At 41.2% G+C, this 13,058-nt stretch overlaps 4 protein-coding genes across 4 annotated transcripts in view; 1 reads left to right on the top strand and 3 right to left on the bottom strand.

Moving 5' to 3' along the window:
• The window catches only part of LOC145489379 (polycystin-1-like protein 2), a 9,888-nt gene extending 5,924 nt beyond the window's left edge, over window positions 1–3,964 (bottom strand). The window contains exons 1-3 of the mRNA XM_081468341.1: window positions 3,401–3,964; window positions 2,589–2,819; window positions 1–1,404 (exon numbers count right to left, since the gene is read on the bottom strand). The exon at window positions 1–1,404 is cut by the window's left edge and continues 285 nt beyond it. Of these exons, the coding sequence (XP_081324467.1) occupies window positions 1–1,404; window positions 2,589–2,819; window positions 3,401–3,964 (2,199 nt within the window). The remainder of the gene's footprint in view (window positions 1,405–2,588; window positions 2,820–3,400) is intronic.
• The window catches only part of LOC145490493 (polycystin-1-like), a 106,271-nt gene that overhangs the window by 41,745 nt on the left and 51,468 nt on the right, over window positions 1–13,058 (bottom strand). The gene's annotated exons all lie outside the window — the stretch shown is intronic.
• LOC145489380 (polycystin-1-related protein-like) lies at window positions 7,799–10,251 on the bottom strand. The gene is made up of 3 exons (XM_081468342.1): window positions 10,113–10,251; window positions 8,798–9,620; window positions 7,799–8,072 (listed from the first exon to the last, which is right to left on the bottom strand). The coding sequence occupies exons 1-3, from the start codon at window positions 10,249–10,251 to the stop codon at window positions 7,799–7,801; spliced, it is 1,236 nt and encodes a 411-aa protein (XP_081324468.1).
• LOC145490806 (adenosine receptor A2a-like) lies at window positions 10,765–11,778 on the top strand. The gene has a single exon (XM_081469904.1). It carries the CDS (start codon window positions 10,824–10,826, stop codon window positions 11,754–11,756), a length of 933 nt encoding a protein of 310 aa, XP_081326030.1. The 5' UTR covers window positions 10,765–10,823; the 3' UTR covers window positions 11,757–11,778.

Below are 13,058 nucleotides of genomic sequence, written 5' to 3' on the forward strand. Positions count from 1 at the left end.
CTGAAGCTGATTTTGCAGCCAGTGCTCATCAGATGTAAGTCGTAATGGTAACGAAAGGGCAATTTTGTTCCGTTTCTTAAAAATGTAAGCGAAAAAGGTGGCTAAGGCCAAAACCTTGAGCGGTTGACTGACAAAGATGTCCTGCGTGAGTGAGAAAAACATGGATAAAAGCCACTGTGAGGACTTTTTTAGGCCGAACTCGATACCGTACAGTAATGTGACAGTGGCGGCGGTGAGGGACGTCACTGTAACCAGAAACCAGCCAACATACACAAACCACCAAGGAAGTCCTTTTGCACGAGACGTGTCTTCCTCACCGGCAGTATTAAATGTGTTCTCATGATCTCTAGTCGGTGATCCTGATAAAGACTCGCTTGGAAGCAAAGACCTGATATCGTTAGTGGAATCCGTGGTGGCACCAGCTCCCAGAGAGACTGAAAATGACGGCATAAGACCAAAACGCATCGTAGGTGACAGACTGATTTTATCTCGAGAGTTTGGAGATTCTCCAGGAGACCCTTTATGTACATTTTGGTACTGACTGGTTGGGAAGCTGGTACCGAAATTACAACTGTCACGTGATCTGAACTTAACCAGAGTAATTTCAGTGTGTGTGGACAAGGAACGAGGTCTTATTTTCATGTTGAACAGGCCAAGTTTTGGCACTGGCCGTGGACGACAATGTCTGAAGATCTGCACCAGAAGCAAATTTATCGGAAACACAACAAGACTGCTGCAGATTCCAATAGAGACTTGCTCCCAGGAAAATTCAAACGGACCCAACTCGACTGCAGTGTAACGACCTTTATCAGCCTCGTACCACAAGGCGTTGGCCATCATAGTACACAGAAGAAGGGACAAACAGCAAGACACGCGCTGCACCCTCGTGAAAGGGGACTGTGGGGGCCTCCAAACAACCGAGAACCAAAGGTGCGAGTCTGTCAGGTCCTTGTACGCTTTCGTCAAAAACAAGCGTCGAAATTCTTTCAACTCCGCGTTGCTCGCCACCGGAAATATCCTGTCTATCATACCATCGCCTTCGTCCACCGCCAGCCAAGACTCGCACACGAAGTACCAGACTCCATCGGTGTCAATCTCACGAATAGATATCTGCTTCACGAACCAAGCCGGGTCCTTACCGAAGTTATCGTGCCATACTCGGATGTACGTGAGCTCTCCGAGAGTTTCCGAAGTCGTCACGAGAAAGGAGTCAGTGCTTCCGCGAGCCAATGCCATTCGCCGACTGTTCTTGAGAAGATATGGATGACTTTCACCACGTTCTCCTGTTATTGTCATGGCAACGTTGGCAGTTGTACCAGCATGTCTGCGCATACCAGTGCTGATGACGACCTCGTAGGCATGAGCGTCTCCTGCCCTGTTGCTTGGGCTTACAGTTAATCCTGTCTGTATAAAAAAATGCAGCAAAGATATACACAAATGACTGAGTATAATAAAGTTGTCTGACTAGGAGATGCATTAACACTTTATGTAACACGCCTTTTTATAATGTTTTTTTTCCTTTCGGTTGCCAATTGGAAGACAGAAAAAATTCAGTTATTCTTATAGTGGTTAAACTTCATAATTTACGACAAACCTAAACCTCTTCAGAGTTCTCTGTTATTTTTTCTGGGAAATTTTTCCCGCAAACTTTAACTCGGTTTCAGGGATTGAAACAAATACATTGAGATCTGAACTCTGATTGTAAACCTCTCATCAGTTAGGATTTTTATTTGGAATCGAATTCGCACACTGTTTTTCGCGTCATCGCGTTTGCATCATTTTAAATCAGAGTTGACAGAGGATAATTTTTTGACATGTATTCCTTTGTTTTCAAAATTTTGGATCGTGTATTTCCGCTAGTCTTCCAAAAGGGATCAAACAATCAGAAGCTCTGTTTATAACTCAGACCTCCAACGTTTCGCATCCACATTCGTAATCCGTGAATCGGACACCGAGTCTATCGGTCCTGATATCCTGCGATGTCTACTCACATCGGCCCTGACATCCTGCGATATCTACTCACTGACCCGATTTGACTGCCAGATTTTTGGCCGAATTTCGGTACGCTGAAATACTCGATCGTATATTTCTGATATGATTTGGTGTCATGTCAAACTTGTTTGGTCTCGCCATGGGTCTTTCCGCTCGACTGCGTCTCACAAATACGAAATGATGGCTCGACCAAACTTCCTAGACATCCTGCCTAAGCGTACCAAAAGGGTATACGATTATGATAAATATAGAAAAACACTGAAACTAACGCGGCGGATACACTGGACGCCTCCCTCCCTTACCTCTGAGGGTGGCAAAAGGACAAGAGATCATCCCCATTAAACCTAATAAACGGCTGGCGCGGCAAGATGTGAAGTGCAACCTAGCACGGATGAGGTTGCTCTCGCCCAAGTCCTGTTTTAATCCTGTTTAATTTTGTTATGTAACAAAGGAATTGGAGAACATCGGGAAGACATGGGCTGAGGCCAAACAGATCGACTGAGGGAAACGGAAAATGTTTGAGCGCTATGGTCAAGGCCCCTCTCCTGAGGCAAAGAGGATTAAGTCAAATAAGTGTGTTTATCCTCTATCGATACCTTATTTCTATCTTTTCGATCCTCTCGGCGCGCCCAAACGATGACCATTAAGTACAGACCAAATGTAACACAGAGTACGGAGAGGACTGGCGCATAGTTGGACGGGTCTTTTATCCTCTTGAGAATGATATCCAGGTGAAGTTTGTTTGGAGGAACAAACAAGGGGCTACCGAACCACGTCAAGTGGTTACACCGGCACTCGACGCGCTCTAAAGTGGTTAGTGGACCAACCTAATAAGACAAAAAACGGGCAATACTGTCAGTGTAGAAAGGTTTATCACTGGGTGTATGTTACAATTGTTTCGCGTTTGCTAACTGTAGTGATCGATTAAGAAAACGTATCCAGCGTTAACTGATCAAACGTTTGGTTATTTACCAAAATGTTGTCTCCTCATTCAATCAGAAAACTTTCTCAGTGATTTTCCTACGTATTTCACAGCGCTTGTCACAAATTACCCGCTAATTACTAGTTATTCCTCCATTTTAATGGCGTATAGCTCTTTTACCGTCGCATTGTAATGTTACACAGTTGATAAACAGCCATGTTGTAAAGAAGTAATAATATTCAAGCCATTGACAAGCTCCTATTGATACAAAAAATTCAACGACTCTGAAACGCACAAATCACCGAGTGATTTATGCGTCACTGGATTAAGGATTCTCCTCAATAATTATGGTTTGCATCAAGTTGCAAAGACAACGACGTTGTTGCAATAACCGAAGCATGTACGTGTTGCCATTGATTGGGGAAAAGGAATCGATAATTGTTGGGATTGTTAATTAAACGAAGTTCTGTCAAAAACGACAGTCACCTCACAACCATCTGCCCTCCACGCTTGCATCCTTTCGTTCCAATAGTAACATCCAATAGCCTTCACTGACACTGCATAATGGATTTCATTTCGCGTTGATGTACCGTTGGTTAGATTACTTGCTTCCGCTAATTTCACACCGAGGTACAACCCTTCCGAATTATTTAAATACTCTCTCGATATCAGCTTCTTTAAAGTGCTGTTACACAAAGTGAGATTCCATCGGAGATCAAAGTTGTTAGCGGTCGGTTTTGAGTTTCTCCTCAAAACTAAAATTAGTTCTTGTCCAGTATTCATTGCCCCGGAGCAGCTAACTGTGAAATAGAATGAGTTATCTCCCCCGGATTCGATCTTGAAAACTGTGATATTCATTTCTGAATCGATGACACCTGTCATGTTATTGAGATCGTCGTTCTCTGATTGGTTGAGCGACAGGAATATGGACACAGGCTCTGTAAGGTTCCGGATTTCGATTTCCTTCCCAGAAGTCTCCAAAAGCTCTAAGGTCGAGACTGGGGTGTCAATAGGAATCGAATCGTTTGAAATGAACGGGGTCTGGGACATAGTTATCACCTGCAACGACAGAAAGAAACATTAAATTGCATCTCTAATTCTTATTCCATTTATTTATTTATTTACTTATTTATTTCAAGTCGCTCTCTAGAGATGGATATCCTTTCCTCTAGTTAAAAGGTTAATAAAAAGTATAAATGGATGCGATCGATAGCTGAAAAGTTATAAAATTCTCACTATGAATGAGAGACTGAATATATTTATGAGTAATTCAGATTGTGACTACAGTTTATTAAAACAATGATAGCTCCTTGTGCTCAGTTCAGGTAATTACAAAGCTTTCCTATAGAATTGTGAATCAGTTTGAGAGCAAATTCAGTGCGAAAAATATGAAGTAAGGTCTCTTTAAGCTAATATTATCTATTATGATATTTGTCGCTAAGTTTCGTCAGAATTGTTATTTTCCATCTTAAGAAAACAGTACAATGGTTAGATCCAAACGTACCTTAGTGTTAACTGTCTCAAACTGTTTGAGCTTATCTATCGTCACATTCCACCAAAACTGAAAAGTAACCTCTCCTCCGTCCAAAGTCGCGTTATCTATGTCGCTGGGAGACTGGCGAACAAGAGTTAATTTCATCAAGCCCGAGGTCACGTGACTAGGTGGATCACCCTTCCGTTGATAGTCCAGGATTTTTTGCGCAGCGTATTTTACACCTTCCAGGGATTTGTTGGTTGCCTTTTCACACTAATAGAAAAAAGGATGTTAGTTAAACTATTTCTTTCTCAGTTTAACGTATCAAAGATTAGGCTGGAAATCAGTAACAATCCTATTAGGGGTAAGGGTTAGGGATAGGGTATAGAGGGAAGAAATGATGAAGACCTAGATTTTTGAAGTCTTCAAAATCTCAAATGCCAAGGCTTCAAGTTAAAAGACGAGAGCCTGGTACAAGGAATGCTCTGGACAGGGCAGCTAAGAAAGGTTAATAGGCCACGTTCGATATATCAATATTTTAACATGGTTCAAAGGCATTCAGGACAAAATTGTACACTTTTGAAGTTTCTTTTGTCCTTCAATTCCCAAGAGAATTTGGATTAAAAGGAAAACACTACCAAATATAGACGTTTGTCCTGAAAGCCTCGAAGCCATGTTAGAACGTTGATATGTCGAACGTAGCCTATTGTGAATACGCAGCTGAATGTTACTGTCAACTTGTCTCACCTTTTCTTGATATTGTTTATTTCTTTCCTCGTTGCTGTCATCGATCCAGTCTTTAATTTCATCTGAGCTCTGTTCAAGTTTCACTTCATTGCTCGTGTCCACAGAAGCTCTCATTACAATGTTCAGGCCATCAATAATGCCTCTGGTCTCATTGGCAGCTCGCACGCTCTTGAACTTGATCACTAAGGCTTGTGCCATGTTCGAGAACGTATTAGCACCATCCACCTAAATGTTATTGCAAAAGAAGGATAAGAGGACAGCCAATAAAGGCAAGGACATCGACAGAAAATGTTTTATGAGCGCTGGTGAATATTTTGGGCTTCAACCTGAGAAATTCTCAACAAAATGTTCAAAATGTTGTTGTCTATAGTGGTCAATGCGCTTGGGCATTTAAACTGAAAGAGACAAATGTGTAAACAAAAGAGGCTTACAAATCCCAACTGGCGGGACGCAGACGAGCTGGCTATTTACTACAATGACCTAGGAGTAGAAGTAGGATCTACAGAGCGGAAACAACTCCAGTCAAGTTGTCAGAGTGGGACTTGAACCCACGACCCGTTCAGGATATGGGAAGTAGAAATGTGCATAGCTAGTCACTTTGTATTATGCGAGTCAAAAAAGGTGAAAAAAATAATTATATCTGAAAACAACTTTCGGTTTCAGTCTTTCCCATTCTTATGAGTGAAAGCTGGGGCTGCTAGAATGATGATATGAACGCGGGCTCACAAAAGGTTATGATAACTTACATTCGCATCAGGTGAGAGTTCAGCGGTTACTCCGACAGCCTGTAAGAGTCCGCCTAGCGCCTGTTGGATACTCTGTGGACTGCTGCAGCACTGCTGGGAAAGTCCCTCAATTACTCTGCTACGGACCTGGGTACAAACAATACAAACACGACGTAACTTACAAGCTTAGCAGCGGAAACTTGTCGACGCCTCTCTCTAAAGACGGCACTTTATTTCTGCGACACAGTTTTGCCCATCAGCCTAATTGATACTTTAAAAACCTCTCAGCTCGAATATTTTAAGTTATAAACTCTAGTGCAATGTATAGCAATAGTGACAATATTATTGTGTTTTTTGATATTCCCGAAGGTTTTACCCTTTATGGAGTTATATTAACAAAATACTTGTAAACTGGCTAAACCTTGAAGCTGAATTGAGCTGAACAAGGGTAAAATTGGTAATCCTCAAAACAAGTTTACTTCAAGCAAATATACTTATAATATTTTATTCTTTTATACGGAAAGAAAAAAATATTCAATAAGAATTTTAATCTGGCCTTTAATTAATGTCTTCTCGCAAGGGCGCCTATATTGAATTATTCTCCCTTTTGTTCATTGGTTTAATCCTAATGATCTCTATTTTCAACAGATGGTCAGGTAGAGTACCATGTATTCACCAACCTCCACACGGTCTTTGGTGTCCGGAGACTCGGAATCATGAGCCTTGGTCGAGTCTTCATTCAACACTGTGATGACTGTCGTCATTAGCTGACTCGCCTGTTGGAATTCTCCAACCGCAAGAAGTTTTTCTAACATAGAATCGGGTCCGCTGACTACTCCTTTGAGAATAGAGCTCACAGAACCTTCCTTAGGACTAAAACTTTTCACCTAAAAAACAATCATTAGTTTACTAAACGAAAAACAGTTCTTGTTGATGTGGAGAAACTAAACAAAACAGCAAGAAATCACTCCCTCAAAAAACTTTCATTTGAATGGTCACACACTAGGGTTTTATCTACACTAGACTTAGAGAGCAGAACACCTTGTACAGCTAAAATACAATATACCACTTGAAAGAACAGCTAAATAAGTTTGATTTCGATTGATTTGAATCCGAATTCTACGAATTCAATATTTTTAAATTTTATTTCCTGCACGGCCCCACAAGCTTGCAAGGGCTTTAATCCTCACCGTGTTTAAATAAAGTTTATTGTATTGTATTATTCAAAATTTAAAAGTTAGAACAACATTGTACAGTATAAAAACAATATCACATAAACTGAATACTGCTCAATAGCTTTCCTTTGGATGATCACACACTATGCTTGCGTCCACAGGCTTAAAAAGTGAGAGTAACACACTAATGGAAACTTCCTTAATATTATTGAGGTAACTTTGAGGGTATCTCAGTGGGGTGCTGCATAAAACAAAACGCACCTTTGCTTGAAGGGGAACTATTCTGTAAGATCCTAAGACATCCGTGATTTTTACAAACAAGTCTACGTTGAAGTCATTCTCTTTCGATCCAGCGGGAAGGAACAATCCAACGGAATCCGGCATCCACCCGTAGAACAACAACATGGACCCGTGCACGGGATGACTTAAGAAAAACTCGTACCACAAGGGACTATCTTCGTCCGTCCAATCTGTGCAGCTGATTTGAAATTGCGTCCCGATTACGACGCCCTCCGAAGGCGACACGACACACGATCCGCCTGTCGGAGGCATGTCGGTTGTCACCGAATATTAGGCTGATTTAGCAAGAGAACGGGAACGTCACTTGACGACGGCGCGCGCAGTACAAATACCCAAATATGGTCAGATGACGACTGCAGGGCGCGCGGAATAACCTGGATTCTGTTCTAATTTGACCATATTTGGGTGTTTGTTCTGCGCGCGCCGTCGTCAAGTGACGTTCCCGTTCTCTTGCTAAATCAGCCTATTGTGCCCAGAAGCCGCTTCTGTTGTTGTTGAAGAAAATCGTGTATGTTCTGTTGGGAATCAAGTTGCTGGGATCCAAGTGGAACTCCTTCGCGTAGGACACGCTGATCAACCGTGATGACTCTACTGAACGTTTTGAGATTTGTCCATTTAACAGTGGAGGACCGTACAGTTCCCACTTGCAGTCTGTGTTCTTATTGTCTTGGCAACCTTCCCCAGAAAGAATGAATTCTTTGGAAGCTGTCACCTTATAGGCGCAGTTTTCCTTGCATCTGTGAAGGAAAAATGTCGCGAGAAAATGTTTGTTTTATATATTTCGATCACTACACCGTAAGTAACAACAGTTCCCTGCAACAAACTTCCTTAGTTGTAAAGTCTTTTTTCATTTATGCCGACTTTTTTAAGCTTTATAGAATTTCTTTTAGATGCTCTTTAGCATGTGCAGTTTAAAAGCGCAGTCTCTCTTTCAATCAATTCTTTTCCAGCTCGGATGGCCGGAGACTACAATTTTAGTATACGATAACCGTCATTTAAGTTTGACTTAATGAGACAACAGAAATTTGTCTCAACAAATTATATGCCTTAACTTATCCACCACATTCTTCATCGCTTTTATTTATTCTGTAATTCAGTGAATCTCAGTCTGGTCTTAAATTGTTTCTCAGAATAGGTGCCGTTAATGTTGTTGTATTCTAAATAATATATCAAACACGAGAGGCGGTGTTTGATTGGGATATCCAAAAGTTGACAATACGACGCGCAGCGGAGTATTTTGGACGAAAGTCCAGGTGTTTGGATAGCCGATAAAGCACTGTCTCGAGTTTTTGATATATCTTCTCAATCGAAACGAAAACTTAAGAGTAAATGGAGAAGTAAAATCGTCAAGATCTATGCTAATTAAGACCGGGTTTCCAAACCTCCTTCACGGTTGTGATTTTCTTTGTTTTAACTTGATGAATTATTAATGAGTTTGAGAAGTCTGTTAAATGTCACTAACCTGACGCAAAGAGGAGGAAAGCTCCCAGCCACTACCTTGATGATCTGACTTGCTTCGGCCTGCCTCATTCCCTTAGTTACTACCACAAAGAACTCATACGACGCATTGACGTCAAGGGACTCGGGTGGAAAAATCAACGTGGACTTGTTGTTAACGGAGCTTTTGAAACAAGAAACACTACGATTAGCATCACAAAACCACTCAAACGAGAGAGAGTCGCTGGCCTTGCCGACGTTGATATTATTTGGATCACGTGATGAAGATGCATTGAGAATGATTTCGTGATTCCAAGACATTACTCTTTCTCTCCCGCAGTCTATGACGGCCAGCAGTTTCGGTGTACGCACGCGTAGAAATCCTGTGGCGACTTTCGATATCCCAAGAGGTATTGCGGTCACTGAGAGCGTAAATCTGTAAAGACCACCTTGGAGTGATCGAGCAGCGAGAAACAGGACATTAGAAGAGAGGATATCCTTCGGAAACGAGCTAACTTCTGTGACGGAGCCGTTCAATATATTTTCAACTTTCCAGTCGTATTTCAGTTCGTTGAAAGCTTGACAGTTTATTTTCAGCGAAGAGTAAAGTGAGTACTCGTATTCCTGTTGAATTTCGGGGCACTGAGCACTACTTTCTCCAGCGCCGAGGATGCGCAAGCCATCTAAAACACAGGGAGCTTCACTAATAACTACTGACTTTTGTACCGAAGTACTGGGACCGACAATACTGTTGACTGATATGGACAAGCTGTATGTACCAGGCTCGCTGTACTGATGGGTCAACTCTACTATTTCAGGTAACGTCCGTAAAAATCCCAGTTGTGCCTCTGAAAAAAAAAAAAAAGGTTTTTGTTAGAATCCTGCATCGCCACGTCTGTAAAAGGCGAGATATGAAAAACCTTCGCAAAATTTACCCCGGGAATTCCTGCAGATTTTATGTAATAAGGTACGGACCATTATTTATTCGTCCCTTATTACATAAAACCTGCCCTCGTGGTTCTATTATCTTAGCCCCTTCTAACGAACCTTGTGGTTGATTAATACACAAGGCTGGTGCAAAGCAGGCTCTAACCAATCAGAGCGTGGGAAATGTTTTCTCTACCAATCAACGAAAAGAACCTGGCAATCATCAGTCAGTGAGTTGGCTTGCGTGAAGTTTCCCTCCCCAGTGCCAGCGGCTGCGTAACTTTACATACGTTATTTTTTTCCGCTCCAAATATTCTAATACTCGAGAATATCCCACACGGAAACACCTGCAACTTTCGGAAGTAAAGCAATGAGGAAGCATTTTAGAAGGGCTTTGTTTTAGACACGTTTACCGTGGATCAACACTGATATAAAACGCTTTGTAGTAACGCCCATGTGTTCTTCATATTGCTTTTTGTCGTGTTTAGAAAACTTTTGCGATTGAATACTTCCTGTACTCGTTTTTAAGCCCAAATTTTCTGTGAATCCCATAACTAATCAAGCTTATTCAGTAATAGCCTTTAAAACGGTATCTTCAAATGTCTAAATACATGGCACTTGTCATTGAGTTTTTTTGACAGCATTAAATGTCCATGCAGTTCATCCAATGAATATCCATGAAATTTTCATATCCATGTATCCATATCCGACATTGTATTGACCACATACAAAATGTCTAAACTCGAGAGAGCTCTTCCTGTTTCAACAAACACACGACATGGTCTGTTTAATAAACCTGCCGAATTTTCCCGTTCGCGCAATTCCTATTGGTCCTTTTCTTCTTTTAATTATATTGTAATTTTGTGACCAATAAAGTTGATAGACGAATCACACCAGTGCCATACGGCTTGGTTTTAGTCTAATCAGTTACGAGAAAGCACGACCCACGTACAAGTTTGAAAGATTTATATTTCACGGAAGCAAAAGCATCTAAGTTATTCTGGAATTTTCACTCCTCCATCTGTTCAAAATTATCACTTTATTGCCGTTCGTGGTGCCGCGAAAGGAAACCATATTTGAAGCTTCGTTTCGGACGGTCTGTACGAGAACATTGAGACGACGTTATGAGAAAATCCGTTTGTGAAGTATTGCTGCAGTACTACCCCAGAATATCTGAAGTTGAGGAACTCTATTCGACGTCCATCGCTAATTGTGTCTTCAACAGTTTTTTGTGCTATACCACCATCATGTTGAACATTGTAACAATCCACGCGATAAGAGAAACTTCGTCGTTGCCAAAGACTTTAAAAACATTGCTCCTGAGCCTTGCTGTTTCTGATGTTGGCGTTGGTTTATTCGGTCAACCATTTTACATCTCACTTCTGGTCAAGTGGTTACAACAAAACGATCCTGGGTGTAACTTGTACAAGGCTTTTGACATCATTGTTGGCTTGTTTTCAACCGCTTCGTTCCTTGGTGTTGTGACTGTCAGTGTAGACAGGTTCTTAGCTATTCATCTTCATCTCAGATACCGGGAATTTGCGACTCACAAGCGTGTTGTTGCTATGGTGATCTCAATATGGGTGTTAAGTGCGTATTTCTCTTTGATACCCTTTTGGGCTCCACCAGATATTCGCGCCTTAATTCTGTCCATCGGTACTGTCATTGGTCTTCTTCTTACAACACTGGTCTACATTAGGATTTATTTAGCCGTAAGACGCCACAAGAATCAGATTCAGGTCCTGCAAGTACAGAATGCGACACAGACTGGCGCAATAGCAAATTTTGCTGAGGTCATCAAATCTTCCGTGGAAACGTTTTACGTTTATCTCGTGTTTTTGGTCTGTTATCTCCCTGTTTTTATAACTTCGTCTGCCTTTCAAATCATCAACCCGAGCATCGCTTGGAAGAGATTTTTACTTTTCTCACTAACTCTCATATTTGTCAATTCATCTTTGAACCCCGTAATTTACTGCTGGAAGATGAGACACATTCGACACGCTGTCATGAACATACTGAGGAACATGTCTTCGCACAGAAATCTGGCATCGCACTAACTGTTGAACTGGCCATGTCGTTCCTGGGAACAACAACTACACAAATTATTATGTGCTTGACTTAGAACAGAACAGGCAGTGAGCTGTTAGCGAACATGTCTGGCAGAATTTCTAAAGGATAGACTCTCATTGTTCTCTGTTGATTCTTTTGCGTCCTTAATTCATGACGTCCGCAGAAGGCCTTCGATCAATTTCTTACGTAAGTCCAGTTCTGGCCCTCTTGTTGTCACGCAACACCACACCAGCGTTGCGTGACACAGAAGGAAAGAGAGAGAGAGTCTGAGCTAGACTATTTCTTGCAATTGGTCAATAAGACTCGTGCAGCGTGTCTGGGCTAACCAATCAAAGCGAAAGAGTAATCTTAGGCAATCAAACGCGAAACAACATCAGTCGTAAGTAAGCTTACTTGAAGTTTCCCGTAGGGTTCTTACCAGTCATTTACTTTACGTATTTAAATCTTGATTCGCTAGTTACATTTTTCCCCAGTCTCGTTCTTGGAACCTTCGTTCCTTACTCCTCAAGCTTGACAAAACGAGCGACTCTTAAGTGTTCAGTTGCAAGCTGGACTTTGACTGGTTTTAAAAACAATTCAAATTTGAGGAAGTGAAGCATCGTCGATTAGATCGAGCTAAGTGTTTGTCAGTTAAACAAGCGCAATTTAACCGGTCCATATTTTCCAAACTTTCAAAGAGAACTTTCCACGGTCGCGTGCTTTCCGACCGCTGGTCAAGGGGAACGAAGACTCTGGGAACGAGGTTGCATTTCCCCGTTCTAAATATTCTTTTGCTTGAGAATGTATTCAAATAACACTTCTCACAAATATGGACAATCCTCGTTTTACAGAAGTATACAGGTTTACTATCAATTAGCATATAAAAAGCTGATTTATCTTTTTTTCGTTTGTTATGTTAAGGCAACTTTCCACAAATATACATCTTGTGCGCAACATTTTTCATCTGAGAATCTATCGTCAATTAGTCGCTCCAAACCTAGCAAAGGATTTTTATTTCGCAGTACGGTGATAATTGCAAAGATGATTCAGTTTATGTACCCAAATTCAAATACGGCCAATACATGATTAGATTGTTATCAATAAACCTGAAAGAGACATCACAAAGTCTTGGTTTTGACGGTTATTGACTCGCAGATGGTCGATTATTATTATTATTATTTTTAATTCTAAAAATAGAAACCAAGATAGAAACAGTCTTAGTTCAAAGAGCACGATTGTCTTTTTCAGCGCGCATATCACCCGTGCCAGAGTGGAATAAATTGAGACGTAGTCATTTTGTTCAGAAGCTT

This window comes from Orbicella franksi, chromosome 6 (genome assembly GCF_964199315.1).
Source record: "Orbicella franksi chromosome 6, jaOrbFran1.1, whole genome shotgun sequence".
NCBI lineage: Eukaryota > Metazoa > Cnidaria > Anthozoa > Scleractinia > Merulinidae > Orbicella > Orbicella franksi.